Below are 13830 nucleotides of genomic sequence, written 5' to 3' on the forward strand. Positions count from 1 at the left end.
CTTCTCATAGCACCAGCCACAGCACAGGGGATATGGGGTCCAATGTCTCCCCAGCGCTGTGGCTTAAAGGCTTTCACCTGAAGCCTTTAAACCTGCTGGCACACACTGAGCTGACCCAGGCCAAACAGCTGACATCCCAAGGACACACTGTTTCCGTCCCATCTTAAATAATACACATGAAATGGCAGTGAGAGATAATCTTACAGCGGAGACACAGACATGGTCTTAATACTTCTAACAGACCCAGAGTGAAGAAAGACACAGATAAACCATGGATGGCTGGAGCTGTTTTTTTCCCGCTTACAGAAACTGCTGAGTTGTGCCTCACCTCATCCAAAGATTTGGTTTATGTCATATATGGAGAAAGCCCCAAAGGCTTTTGATCATTCTCAAAATAGAAACATTAGGAAACTAAGCAGGGGCTAATCTTGGTAAATGGATTAATGTTTTGCGAAGCTGAGAACAGGGGCATAAAAATCCCCTGTTGTGAAACGCACATAAAAAAGGTCTCCCCAAAGAGCTAAAGTTACGACTTATCAGTGTGTGTGTGTGTGTGTGTGTGTGAGAGAGAGGGTGTGTGTGAGATGTAAGTGTGCTGTGATCACAGATGTAATCCCTCGGCTAATCTGGCAGATCACAGCCCTGAGGCAGATCAAACTGATATCTGACACCATCTTGTCTGACTCCAGACCCTTAAGATTATCAGGGATATTAGGAATATATAGTATTTTTGGTTTATGTCTATGCATGTGTGTGTGTGTGTGTGTGTGTGTGTGTGTGTAAGTTATATTTAACTACCAGCAAACTCCAGCAGCCCACAGGACAGGGGTGAAAGACTGACGGTTTTTGTTAATGTCTGGGTTCAAGGCAAAACTACACAACTGAGACAGTTATATCGCTTCCTATGTCTAATCTCACCATCTCACACACACACACACACACACACACACACACACAAAACACAACTTTACAGGAAAGAAAGGGGGGAGTTGGGGATGCAGTCTTGGAGCAAACCCAGGCCCTGTAATTCAAACCTGTCATCGCTGAACAAGAGGGACCTGTTTGGTAAATAAGAGAGTGGTTCAACATTAGGGACGCAAACGTCCCACACCACATCTGCTCCCCATTCTGCAGTGGAACAAGAGATGGAGGAGGGAGGGACAGAGAGAGGGAAATTAAGAACTAAACAGAGTGTTAATAGAGTGGGAGAAAATCTGAGAAAAAAAAAAAAACCAAAACAAAACAAAAATAAAAGGTAATGGAGAGCAGGGGGGGGGGGGGGGGTGTGTGTGTCGTTGAACCCATCTAAATGCCTGCAACACAATCCTGTTTTGCCTCTCTGTGCCCACCCAGGGTTTAATTTGAGCACACCAGGTTTGGTGTACATTCCCACCGTGGCTACACAAACCTCAGCTTTCAACACCACCCACAACGTCCCTCTTTCTAATGAAAATTATGAGGGGAGATCCAACTTCATTTCACTTAGGAAAATTCCATGTTGAGAAGTAAGAAGAAATTAAGTCTCATGCAAATTAGATTCCCCACAACGAGCTGCAACCAGAAAAAGGAGCTGACATGAGTAAATAATTACTTGTGCAAAGTTTTCACCTCCTGCCTCCCCTTCTCTGTGGAGATGGTAAATATAGGATTATGCAAATGATTATGCAAGGCATTAAATGGCTCCAGTTTCAAATGTGGTGGAAGGGCCTGTGGTTTGGTGTAAAAGGGAAAGAACCAACTCACTAAATATGGATCACTGGAGGAAAGAAAAAGGAGTCTGCCAACAAATGAGTTCAATGCTAACATTCTGCTTTAACTGGCAAAGGCATGGGCACCATGAGTATGCATGCAGGTTTCATTAATTAAAAAAGAAAAAAAAAAAAAGAAAAAAAAAGTTTCCTCTCTCAAGTTGTGGATAAACTTTGCTTTGGTTGTTTGTATCCCAACAGCCAGGAGGGTCTAGCAAACACGAGCCATGTAAGACTAAAAAACTACTGAAAGCAGGACACAAATAAGCACTAATATTTCTATGAAGTGACTTTTAAACACCAGCGTCCTGCAGAGGATGTTAACTATGGGCCAAAGGCTGAGCTACTATCAGCCATGGCCATAACGATATGATTGCTGGCCCTCCCGTATGAAAAATTGGAGGGCAACATTACTGGCGCTCATTTTTCAAGCTCGTGGGGTGTGGTATGTTGTGAAACCTTGGGCATCCATTGGTACACACAGTATCATGCTAACTTGTTGGGAATCGGGCTAAATAAGGTTTGGTTAAGTTTTGGGGAGGCAAGTATCTTGAGCTCTCACCTCAAGATATCTGAATGAAAATGGGTGCGATGGGTACCCCTGAGTCTCCCCTCTTTGTGTTGTGCGTTTTGTTTCTTAACAGAGATGTCAGTTTTGGTTAGTCTACTGCTCACCCTGCGGTCTCCACTGGTTAGCTAACCTTAGCCTTGGCCGCCCTGCACAGTGCACGACCTGGTGGGAGCTGGCTTGCGGTGCTGCTCCTACTGTGATAACCGCTGGTAAGGTTACCCGCCACCACTAGCCATGCTGACACTGCTATGAGAGCTAACAGTGAAGTTAACAATGCTTAAAGAGGTTTGTGACATGTGGGGAGACCAGAGGGTTCCATAGCAACACGGTTCGGTCAGGACCAGAGTTGGGTATAACGTGTTACAAAGTAACGCATTAGAGTACTTTAATTACTTTTTGCAGTAACGAGTAACCTTACACGTTAGTTTGCTGTTTGAGTAATCGAATACTTAAGTACATTTTCAAACAAGACATCAGTTACTTCCATTACTTTTAGAACGCTGGTCCCTCAGCTCCGAAACAGCAACGGCTGTCGTTTGGTTCTAATAACGGAGATAACGTTAAACCTATCAGTCTGAAAGAAGCCACGGAGCTTGTGGCTCGCTACGTGGTCGGAGAAATGCTGCCGTTGTCTATGGTGGAGTAGGACTCGCTGACAGACATATTTCAGACTCAGGACTTGCATTATGCCTGGCACACGCTACACGCTGGTACTCACCAGTTATCCCCGGTCGTCTTTCACGGCGTGTGTGATGTCATCGGGTTATTCTTGTCCTATTTTTATTACTTTCACTATTATTTGAGTCACTGCCAGAACTATGTCTGTTGTCATGTGCCAGCCGACATGTTGTTGTATAAGAAAAAAACATCTTGGCCTATTCTAACAGTTCATTTTAAAGCCAATATCTGCCGACACCGATGATCCCTCTGAGACAATTAAGTCTTGATAGCCAAACGATTCATTTTGCGAGGGTTTTGATGCTTAAAAAAATGTATCCACTGATTTACAGACCTCTCTTAAGCCAATGTAAGCCAACAGAAAAAATACCTTTTGGGCGTTACCACAATGTTTGGCCGCGACAAGGACTGGCTTCAAAGCCCGGCGCACTTCCTGGGGGCCCAAAGGTAATTGCCAAATGAGAGGCGCAGCTAGCTAGCTCCCACCATACCTTATTGGTGTGCAGTGCAATAAAGTTAAGAGCAGAAAAATTAACTAGGGCTGTCCCAAACGATTATTTTTCTAGTGATTAATCTAGCGATTATTTTTTCGATTAACTGACAAATCTAACAATTAATTTTTTTCAATTATCGATTATTTTCCATTATTTGATTAATGAGGCAATTTAAACATTATGAATACCAAAACATTACTTATTAACATTAACATTTATTGAAACATCAGTGTTTCCCCTACCAACAGTACCCCCTGCCCCCCCTTGAAGGTCAAGTTAATTTTATTTAATTTTATTTTGTATATAGCACCAGATCACAACAGAGGTCATGTAAGGTTACCTTTCCTATAGAACAGGTCTATACCTTGTCCTTTTATTAAACAAACTAAATAGCCTTATGTTTATCATCTTATGTCATTTCTGTCTCTACATGGTCACATGTTTACAATTCTCCTCTGCTCTCTGTAACACACACTGTGGAGTTCAGCCCCAATGCGTCCACAAACACGTGCGTGTGCGCGCGCGCACACACACACACACACAGGTGAGCACACTAGGGCGCGGTTCGGGCTGCATTTTCCTGACCGAATCCGACCTAAGTGAGACAATTATAACCGAGCCTGGTCCGAATCCACAGCACGGCACTGTGCACACAGTCAATGGAGCAGAGCCTGTGTTGCGTTCAAGCGACGTATTTACGACGTCGACGCAAATTAACCTATAGACCGACATGCGTAGCTCATGAAAAACTTTTCACGGCTATCATTTACATCCCTATTCCTTACAATCAATATACTTATTCAAATTAAAGCTGTTTATTTGTCTTTTAAGGAAAAGGACAACCAGCCTGTTGGAAGACCAATGAATTGCCTAATAGAGATACATAGCACATTAAAACAGGATTGTTGCCAAACTCAAAACTCATGCTAACTGTACCGATATTAGTCTATGCACATCAGATAATTAGTCACATTAACTGTTAAATAAGAAAAGTATACCAGTATGCCATTCCTAACTCTCATACTGACATAGTTTCAACTAGCCTATTTATTACAACAACATAGTAGAAATCCCGAAATTCAGTTAGGACTTTTGGTTTTGATGCCACCCCAAGATTTTCAGTGGCTCCACCTCATCACCCCTATGAATTTTTTCTTGGGGCATGAAGGGGTGCTGTTTGTCACAGATCTTAGAAGTTTTCTACAGATAAAAGGCTCATTAGCGAGTGAGTGACAGCGGCAAACTTTCATTCACTGTCCTGTCTGTCTTCCAACATGGTGGTGTAATCCAAGTAACCATTATTTGCAGCATCATCATGACAGGCCTCTATTTGGAGAAAACTGTTGGTAAAATAACCTTCCTGCATTTCTCCAAAGTACTGTCCATATGTATCATGGTCCCTAACAGCCTTAACCACCTCCTCCTGCATTCCAGGCCTAACATGATCCCTTCACATGGATGTGACATGTTATTAAGCATGGGGGCACAGGGAGGGAGTTATGGGGGCCTGGAGGGCTCTGAGAGTCCCTCTGTCACCCAAACTAGGGATATGTTTGGGGTCAGTGAATACACAATCATCCACACACATGCAAGCAAACACAGTCAAGCAACAGATCTGTAGGCTTGGTGCAACCGAATATATTCTCTAGGAGGGGTATGTAAAGATGGAAGAACTGAAATGCTCGCAAAATAACCCCCAAAAAACATACTGACAAGACTGAACACACACTGATGTTGAGTCAGACTACTACTCAGCTGAATTACTTCAGATGAGGGAAATACCAGAATGTAAGCCAAGGCGCACTATGTCTGACAAACATACTGAGTAATGCTTTAGAAGAAACTGAGATCGAAACTATTAGGAAAAAGAAAATCATCATCACAAAGTTCTCTCTCCCCCTTACCTGATCCCAGGTGTCTGGTTCTGGAGGTGCTCCTGCCAGCGCTGGTGATGGTGGTGTTGGAGACAGAGAGGGGAGGATGGGTGAGGAGGATGGGGATGAGGGTGAGAGTATGTGCAGGCAGAGAGGCAGCACGGGCAGGATGAAGTGGTCCCAGGGTGGGGAATGGAGCCAGGCCCTGTGCCTGGATTCTGGAAGAGCGGACACTCCTGCTGTCCACAGGGACAGCACAGGGTGGAGTGGAAGTGACAGTGCGGACAGCAGAGTGGCGGGGGCTGGAGAGAAGGGGAGGACGAGGACGGGGAAAGAGTAGAGGAAAGGTGGCGTTTGGCCAGCCTCTGGGAGTCTATGACAGCCGGGGAGGAAGAGGCAGGGGAGGATGGGGGAAGGTTCCTCAGGGAGCCATTCTGTTTGACAATGCCGCCATTTTGGCTTGGTCTGTTTGTTCTCAGGAGCACATGCGATCTCTGCTGAACTTTGGACGCCTCATCCTTCACTGTCACATCTTCATCTCCATCTGCTGTGAAGCAGTCACCACTAGAAGCGGCTCTGAGAGGGTCCTGGCCGTTGCTAACTGGTGAGCTGGTGTTTCCGTTGGCACTGAGAGGATGGTGCCCTCCGTTGCTGAGGGCTAGAGGGTCACCACTTGCATCGCTCAGGGCCATGGTCCTCTCCCAGTAAGCCTGGCAAAGACACTGTCACTCCTCTAAGAGAGAAGAGAAAAACAGAAAAAGAGAGCTGTGTTTAACAGCACAACCTGTAGGTTACAGAGGTTTGTGAGCTGTGAGGTCGTTATTTTTCATCATAGATCAATATGAGCTGTGTGTCTAAATCAATGAATACATACAGATTCCTCAATCAGATCAAATCAGTAACAGACATTTTGACTTGTTGCACACTTGTTGGACTAAAAGCAAAAGTCATGTAAGCTGTAAAAGTGTTGTATCCCTCTGTGAACCAGTCAAGTTGCAGCTACACATTAAATCTATGTATCTGGGTGAGAACGCCAGGTTTAGACAAGAAGCAGAAGTGCCACCAAATCACCCAGATGCCTGGAAGCCTGGAGGCCTGGAAGCCAGTCACAGAGCTCAAAGGTCAGCAACAGGGCTTGCAGAGTCGACATGCTCAACTTTAGACAGGAAACTACAGCTGTACCTGCAATCTGCTGCAATAGTTTATGCATCTCTTATATTTTCTTTTTTATATTATTTATTGATATCCTGCTAGATCACTGCTAGATGGAGCAGACACACAAACACATACACAAGCAGACAGACATAGTCTACTATGCCAACCCTGCAGCTCATTCAAGAATTACATTTTTGTATTACAAAAAAAGTAAAATATTGAACAAAGGTACCGTTGAACACGAGTACTGAATTCCAGGTACCAGAACCAGCACTAGTATCCGCTCAAATGTAAACAGTGCCAAACCCTACTTTCAGTACTAATCTCGTGTCTGTCCATTCAAAATGAAGCTACAGAAGACTGTTAGCTTAGCTTAGCATAGCACAGCATCGCATAGCATAGCATAGCATAGCATAGCATAGCATAAAGACTGGAGGCGAGGGGAAACAGCTAGCCTAGCTCTGTCTGAAGGTGAAACAATCCTTGTTTGTTCGATCCATACGAAACCACAACCACAGTGTAAAAATGAGAAGTTATGTGGAGTTATGGGCTGGATTATTTTATAAAAGAAATTAGCTGTGTCTTAATTCCAAGGCTGCAGCCTTCCAAGGCTGCATTTGAAGACCAGTTGCATCACAGCAGCATGACCAAGGCTGTCCCATGTCAAAGGCTCCTTGAAATGCTGCCAAGAAATGAGGCCTTCTTTCCCTGAATTTGGAGGTTGCAACAGAGGAAACCTTGGCGGACCAACCTATCCCAAGTGCCAATGACAGTAGGGTTATTTTTGAAGGACATGCCATCCCTAAACACAACCACTGTTTTTCTATTCACTAAATGTAGAAGCAGTAATAGTAACATGAACAATCTTAATTCAACATGTCTACATCTACTTTACCTAAAAATGGTCCTCTCAGCCGAAATACATCACACGCCACTATTTCTGGCGGTGAAGCATCTCTTCAACTCTGTCATAAAATATAAAAATAAAACAACAATTTCTGGATTCATTAACTAACTTATGACTTACTAACTTCTCTTATGAAGTGCAACTGGTTGCTAGGTACAAGAGCATCAATGGGTGGGGGCAGGAACAGCTGGTGACGCAAAGTGGAAATCCTCCGCAGACCAGACCGTCCCATTTCATAGATCACTCAGTTCGGCCGTTATGGTCTTTAAAGGACGACACCTTCACAGGCTGCAGCCCCTGAATTGAGACACAGCTACAGTCCACAAATAAAACCACAAATGGTCGTCTTTACTAGGGATGGGTCACGATTGTCGAATTTTCGAATAGTCGTTTTATTTTGAAAAATCAATTTTTTAATGCGACTATTACTATTCACCGTCTTATTTCCCCCCTTTATTTGACATGCAATTCAGCTCCTAACTGCACGAGGGCAGTATACGATTGCTACAGCGGTGTGAGATGGGCTACCAGCTAGTTTAATGCAGGAAACAGGAGAAACTTCGGACCGTTTCCTGTGTTTATGCTGAGCTGAGACATGTCTTTTGGCTCCACCTTCATATTTTTGATGACATGATATTGATCTCATCTAACTGTCACTAAGAGAGCAGCAATGCATATTCCCAAACTGCTGCAATATTCCATTAAACACATGAATACAAATTTGATAATACATTATCCTTTTTTTCTGCTGTGTATCTGTTAGTTATCAGGGACAGAACTGTTTGAAACATACTGACTACTGATTAACAAAAATCTCATATGAGAGGATCTACACATTTGTTCCTCAAAATGGTGGTAGGAAATCTGTGACAGCAAGCAGAGAAAGAAAGAAAGATGAACAAAGTTTGGAAAAGGTCTCAACTGACCAGCAATCAGATTCCCAGAGAGCCCAGCTGGACAGGGACAGATGATGACTTGTAAAATGCTGGTAAGATGCTGTGAGCATGTGTGATCTGTTCATCTGGTATCTAAATAAAATAAACAACTGAAATTCAATCCACAACAGGAATCTCTCTTCTTTCAGACTGGACAATCTCATAAAAACCCCAAACAACAAGACCTCAGAAAGTGAGCAGGAGAGCTGTTTCCATTCAGAATGAGCGGCGCCAAGCGAGTGAGGAGACGGACAGAGACTGGAGGAGGAAAATGAGAGGGCTAAAAACTGTGTTCCAGTATAAGCATACAGTCAGCAAAAAATGTAATGAAGTTGTTCTGCAAACTGAGGAAACACACTAATTGCATTACAGATGCAAAAACATTTATACAAAAAGTGGCCTTCTTACCTTCTCAAAAGTGGCATTTTAAACTGCCATTTGCGACTGTTTAATATTTGATGTGCAGTGTCCACTTTGGCACCAAATTGAGTTTAACACGTAATGAAAAGCCTGTTCTCACAAGTCTAACTTATGCACATTACCGACCAAGCTTAACAAAGATCAGAGTAACGTTCAGCAGCTGCTAGGTGATGATAAAATATTTTTGACCCCTTTTCTCATCTGCTTTTCATCCTATTTTTTTTAAAACATATTTTACTGGCATCTGAGAGTTTAGACGCTTCCAAAATAAGAGGTCAGGTAAATGATTAATGTGTAAATGAAAGCCATGCCAAGGCTGTCCAGGAAAACAAGGAAAAACAAAACAGCCGCCTGCCTTATAAAGTTAGATAGGGAGGCGTCTTTTGATGATTTACTCAATCACCGCTAAAATATTTGGCAAACTGCACTAATTTTCTGTCTTCTTACTGGAGTCACAACAGTCACATCAAATAGAGGCCGTTTCAGATCAATCTGATTTACAGAGCATGAAAACAGCAGGAATAAATCTTGGGTTTTTGTATAGATTACAAAGCATGAGACACTCCTACTTTGGGAGGCTAAAAAATGGTTCCAACAGAGTGAGAAAAAACAGAAGGTTCGCGTTATGCTACAGTTTCAGCCCCTATATGTGCTTCAGCTCAAATTACAAAATACTCACAGGAGACCACGATGTGAAAATGTGATTCTGTGGGCTGTTTCAGCGAAGCAGGGGTAAAGAGAGAGGAGGGAAAAAAAGTGTGTCTGTGGCTTTGTGCCATGATATGCTTGACACACTTCAAAAGCTGTTGAGTTATGTTTCACAGGTAATGCAGGGTCGAGGTGGGCTGTGTTGTTGGAACAGAGCCCAAACTACAGCAGCCCCACGGTGGAAAGACACCTAACATGAGCCAGGATGAAATAATCATACTGTGACGATTTAGAGAGAAAGAGGGTGAGAGTGAGAAGACGCTATAAGAAGGGTCCATTTCTTTAAAGGGGACCTATTCTGCTCATTTTTAGGTTTATACTTGTATTTCTGGTTTCCTCTAGAACATGTTTTCATGCTTTAATGCTCAAAAACCACTTGCTAATTTTACTTATTTTTCCTGCCTATGTGTCCTTGTGTATCAGTCTGTGTCCCCTCTCTAAATTTCAAGTTTTTTTCAGGTCCATGAACACGGCAGTGGAGCTCTGCTTTTTTTCCTCAGCAGCAGTTTATAGAGTTTTGAGTTGCAGGGTGGATAACTGATCAGTCTATCTGATCAGAGCTGATTGGATTAGATCGATGGATGAGAATGTGAGTGACAGAAAACATGTACATTTCATTTTCACTGCACCTGCCATTCTGCTGCTCCGTTTGTGCCCAGAGTACACCCTGCAGGCATGTGGAGCAATGCATAATCAAATGGCTTATATATTCCAACAGTGCTCCTAATGAGCAGTCCAGCTCTAAAAATAAAAAAATCAATATGTGGTGACAGATGCTTTAATTGCTGCAGGCCGTTACAAATATCTGAATGTGTGGAAAACCCTGTAGTCTATGTTATATAAACTCTTGCAGTAGCAACGTCACTCAGTACTTTTACATGCACAGTTAATTGGAGCTACGGTTATAGCTCGATTAGGCTATTTAATTGGACTACTGTCCTTGTCTCTGTGTATAAGCATGAAGGGGGAATCAATTTATTGACCAAAGTCTGTCTGACTCCACTACAATAGGTGGCGACATGCCCTTCTTAGCTTGTTAGTATTGGACCTTTTTCCAGGTGACCTTTTACGTCACAGACCAAACAATCACCATTCCATGTTTTCCTCCCATCCATGTGTTTTAAAATATTTAACTCTTTCAGCTGTCACAGCATGAACTGTGTCTCCTCATCCATCCAAAAATGCACAGCTCTGGATGTAGATTTGCCATGTTGTTATCAGCTTCTTCTTCTGTTATGCATTTAATGTTTTCGACTTCTGGGTCAAAGCCGGGGGTGGAAACTGTGGAGCATGCTCAGAGCGCCTAGGCCAGTTTGGGTCTGATTGACTGTATACATGCAGGAGTAATTCAACACCCAATCGCATTAGTGTGTTTTGTGTTAGCTTGACTTTGAGAAATTCTATTTCGTACCATTTCAGTCAGACCAACATGTTTACATGTATTTTAAAAGTCCGGTTTTAGTTGGACTTACACAATAAATCTTCTCTCATGTCATGTAAAAGTAATGACTGTATTGTGGTATACCAGGGAAGTAAGAAATACCAAAATGACTTTTAGTATTGTCAAAAATACAGATGCTCCTCTCTATTAAACAGATATGGAGATGGTGTATTGAGGTGATATAGTACACTGCACATACCACCAGAGGTCAGTCTCTACTGGTGGACCAGGCAGCTAAGCAGAGAAAGATGGTGACTGAGAGTGGTGGGGATAACGTTACAGGACTTAAGACATCCATCAATGGCACAGAGAGAATCTAGAGGAAAACATATTTGCACACCTAACTCTGTAAATTAAGGGCTTATTCTGACTAAACCAGAATTGATGATTGTTGGGATAGTGAACTAACCAAGATGGCTTTGGCGAGTTTTATTGTGAGTGTTATTTAGTCTGTGGCATGTTCAAATGAAATGTGTTTTAGTTGACAAGGCCATTAAGCTGGTCTTAGTTCGGTGAAAGAGAGAAATTTTAATTTATAAGCTGCATGGTTGTATTTTTTTGTTCAGTTGGGAAATAGATAGGTATGAAGATATCAAAAAATAGATACCGCCTAAGCCTTGTCACATGCCTAGAGGAAATGATCATATAAAGAAATTCTTCACATGCTGTTGTTGGCTTGTCTCGTAGAAGATAACACTGGAAAGAGAGCATTCAGAACAGTCTAAAGCTTGAAGTTTTGATGGCCAGAATCAGTTTTACGTGTTTATCTCGTTATTTGAATCTTTAGCCACATTCAATGAGAACATCCAAAATTGTAATATGAAGTAGGGGTGGGAGTCACCAGAGGATACCAATACGATATCATGACTATACTTTTTTTTTTTTTTTTTTTTCTTAAAGATTTTTTTTGGACATTTTGCCTTTAATGGACAGGACAGCTAAGAGTGAAAGGGGGAGAGAGAGAGGGGATGACATGCAGCAAAGGGCCACAGGCTGGATTTGAACCCGGGCCGCTGCGGCAACAGCCTTGTACATGGGGCGCCTGCTCCGTCCACCAAGCCACCGACGCCCCGATCATCACAATACTTAAGTCATGATACAATACTATTTAGATTTTTAGTATGTTGCAATAATCTGAGTATTACGATAAAATAAATTGCGATGTATTACCCTTTTTCAACTGTAAATTATGTCCCCAAAGGAAAACTTTTTCAACATCTGTTATGTCTAATAACATAAAGTTTTCAGTCTATTCATCTCACTTAAGCTGCTTTTTTTTCCAGCAGCACAATGTATAGTACCATTCAAAAGTTTGGAGACACTTTCCCATTTACTTGAATGAGAAAGTGTATCCAAACTTCTGACTGGTGCTGTATCTAGGGGGATTGAAAAAGCTATTTATTATATTATTCTAGTGGGCTACCTAAAGTTTAATTTGCATTTGTAATATTAATCATTTATGTAATAAAAAAATCAATACTTGGCACTGTGTGATGATACAATATTGCCACAAAAAAATATCACAATACTATGCTGTATCAATTTTTTTCTCCACCCCTAATATATAGTAAAAACTTTTGAAGCAGTTATTTAAAAAACAGGTTTTCGTGTGAAAGAAGGTTATACTAAAAATTGTTTCACAAATGTGTATGACTGAAGTAGGTGCTCATTCAAAGGTCATGTGATAGAGGGCTTAATTACTTTCAAACTGTTTTTATAGTGTAGTTCTCTTTGGTTCCCTGGAACAAAAAAAATGGAAAACATAAGAACAAAAGAAACAACAACTAAAAAAAAAAAACATCAAGATTGGCTATGTGCCATTTTATACATAGCTATCAGACCAGAATGTCACAGTCAGTGCTTCCCTAATATTAAGGAAGAGAGGGAATTATGACAGAAAATAAGGAAGAGCATAAAAGGTCCAATTTGGCCAACCTCCTGAAAGCTGAATAGGTAGTTAAAAAAGGACCTTTGTTTAATGTCATTCTCCTCTCTTTCTCCCCATGTTTTCCCAGCATCTTCTCCAGATTTGGAGAAATTGTCAATAAAAGCTCTTTCCATGGTTAAAAGAAGCGTGTACCACTAGTTTTCAGTCAGTTTCTGCTTTGTACAAAAATGTCAAAGTGTCAAAAAAGTGGTGTGGTGAACAAGAGCTAACAGTGTTGTATGTCTTAAATATACATTCAACTCTGGCCAGGACAATTAAATATTACAAAACTAAGTATTCAAATCTCCCAAAGGCCAAATACCTGCCTCGACATCACCAAATGACATGTGGACAGAAGTGCAACATGCCTCAGAGTTTAAGGCCACAGAGAGCCAAGCCGCAGCAGAAGCAGAATGTATTTACAGTTCAGAAACAGTTCTGTTTTGTTTTTTTTTATACATTTGCAAACCTGTCTGAAAGCATGTTTTCACTTTGTCATTATTAGTAAGTGTAGGTTGATGGGTGAAATGGCAATTTTATTCATTAAAAATCAAACCTACAACACAATAAATTGCAAAAAGTGAAGAGGTCTGAACACTTTCTGAAACCACTGTAGGTAAACCTGAATCACTACACAAAAGCCATGGAACATTATTACAGCATATTGAGTTGCACATAGGGCTGGGCGGTATGACCTAAAATTTATATCACAGTATAAATTGAATCCCTTCACGGTAACAGTATATATCGCGGTATAAATTTAAGTGTAAAAGTTATAATAGAAGTGTTTCTGAATGGGTTTTGTAGTCCCTTAGCAAAGCTAAATTGATAAAAAAAAACAACAACAAAAGCAAAGATATGATGTATTTTTTAGAGCATTTATTGTGGAGAATGCAGATCTCAAAACTCAAAATTAAAACCCAGCACTCTATGGTGCAAAATGTCCCCTGGGATCTATATCAAAAGGTAATT

At 41.5% G+C, this 13830-nt stretch overlaps 1 protein-coding gene across 4 annotated transcripts in view; it reads right to left on the minus strand.

Moving 5' to 3' along the window:
• The window catches only part of disp1 (dispatched homolog 1 (Drosophila)), a 154272-nt gene that overhangs the window by 39470 nt on the left and 100972 nt on the right, over nt 1-13830 (minus strand). For all 4 annotated transcript variants that reach the window (XM_078174107.1, XM_033648467.2, XM_078174106.1 and 1 more), the window contains one exon: nt 5396-6098. In XM_078174107.1, coding sequence (XP_078030233.1) covers nt 5396-6057 — 662 coding nt within the window. In that variant the 5' untranslated portion in view covers nt 6058-6098. The remainder of the gene's footprint in view (nt 1-5395; nt 6099-13830) is intronic.

Source organism: Epinephelus lanceolatus, chromosome 13 (genome assembly GCF_041903045.1).
Source record: "Epinephelus lanceolatus isolate andai-2023 chromosome 13, ASM4190304v1, whole genome shotgun sequence".
Lineage (NCBI taxonomy): Eukaryota > Metazoa > Chordata > Actinopteri > Perciformes > Serranidae > Epinephelus > Epinephelus lanceolatus.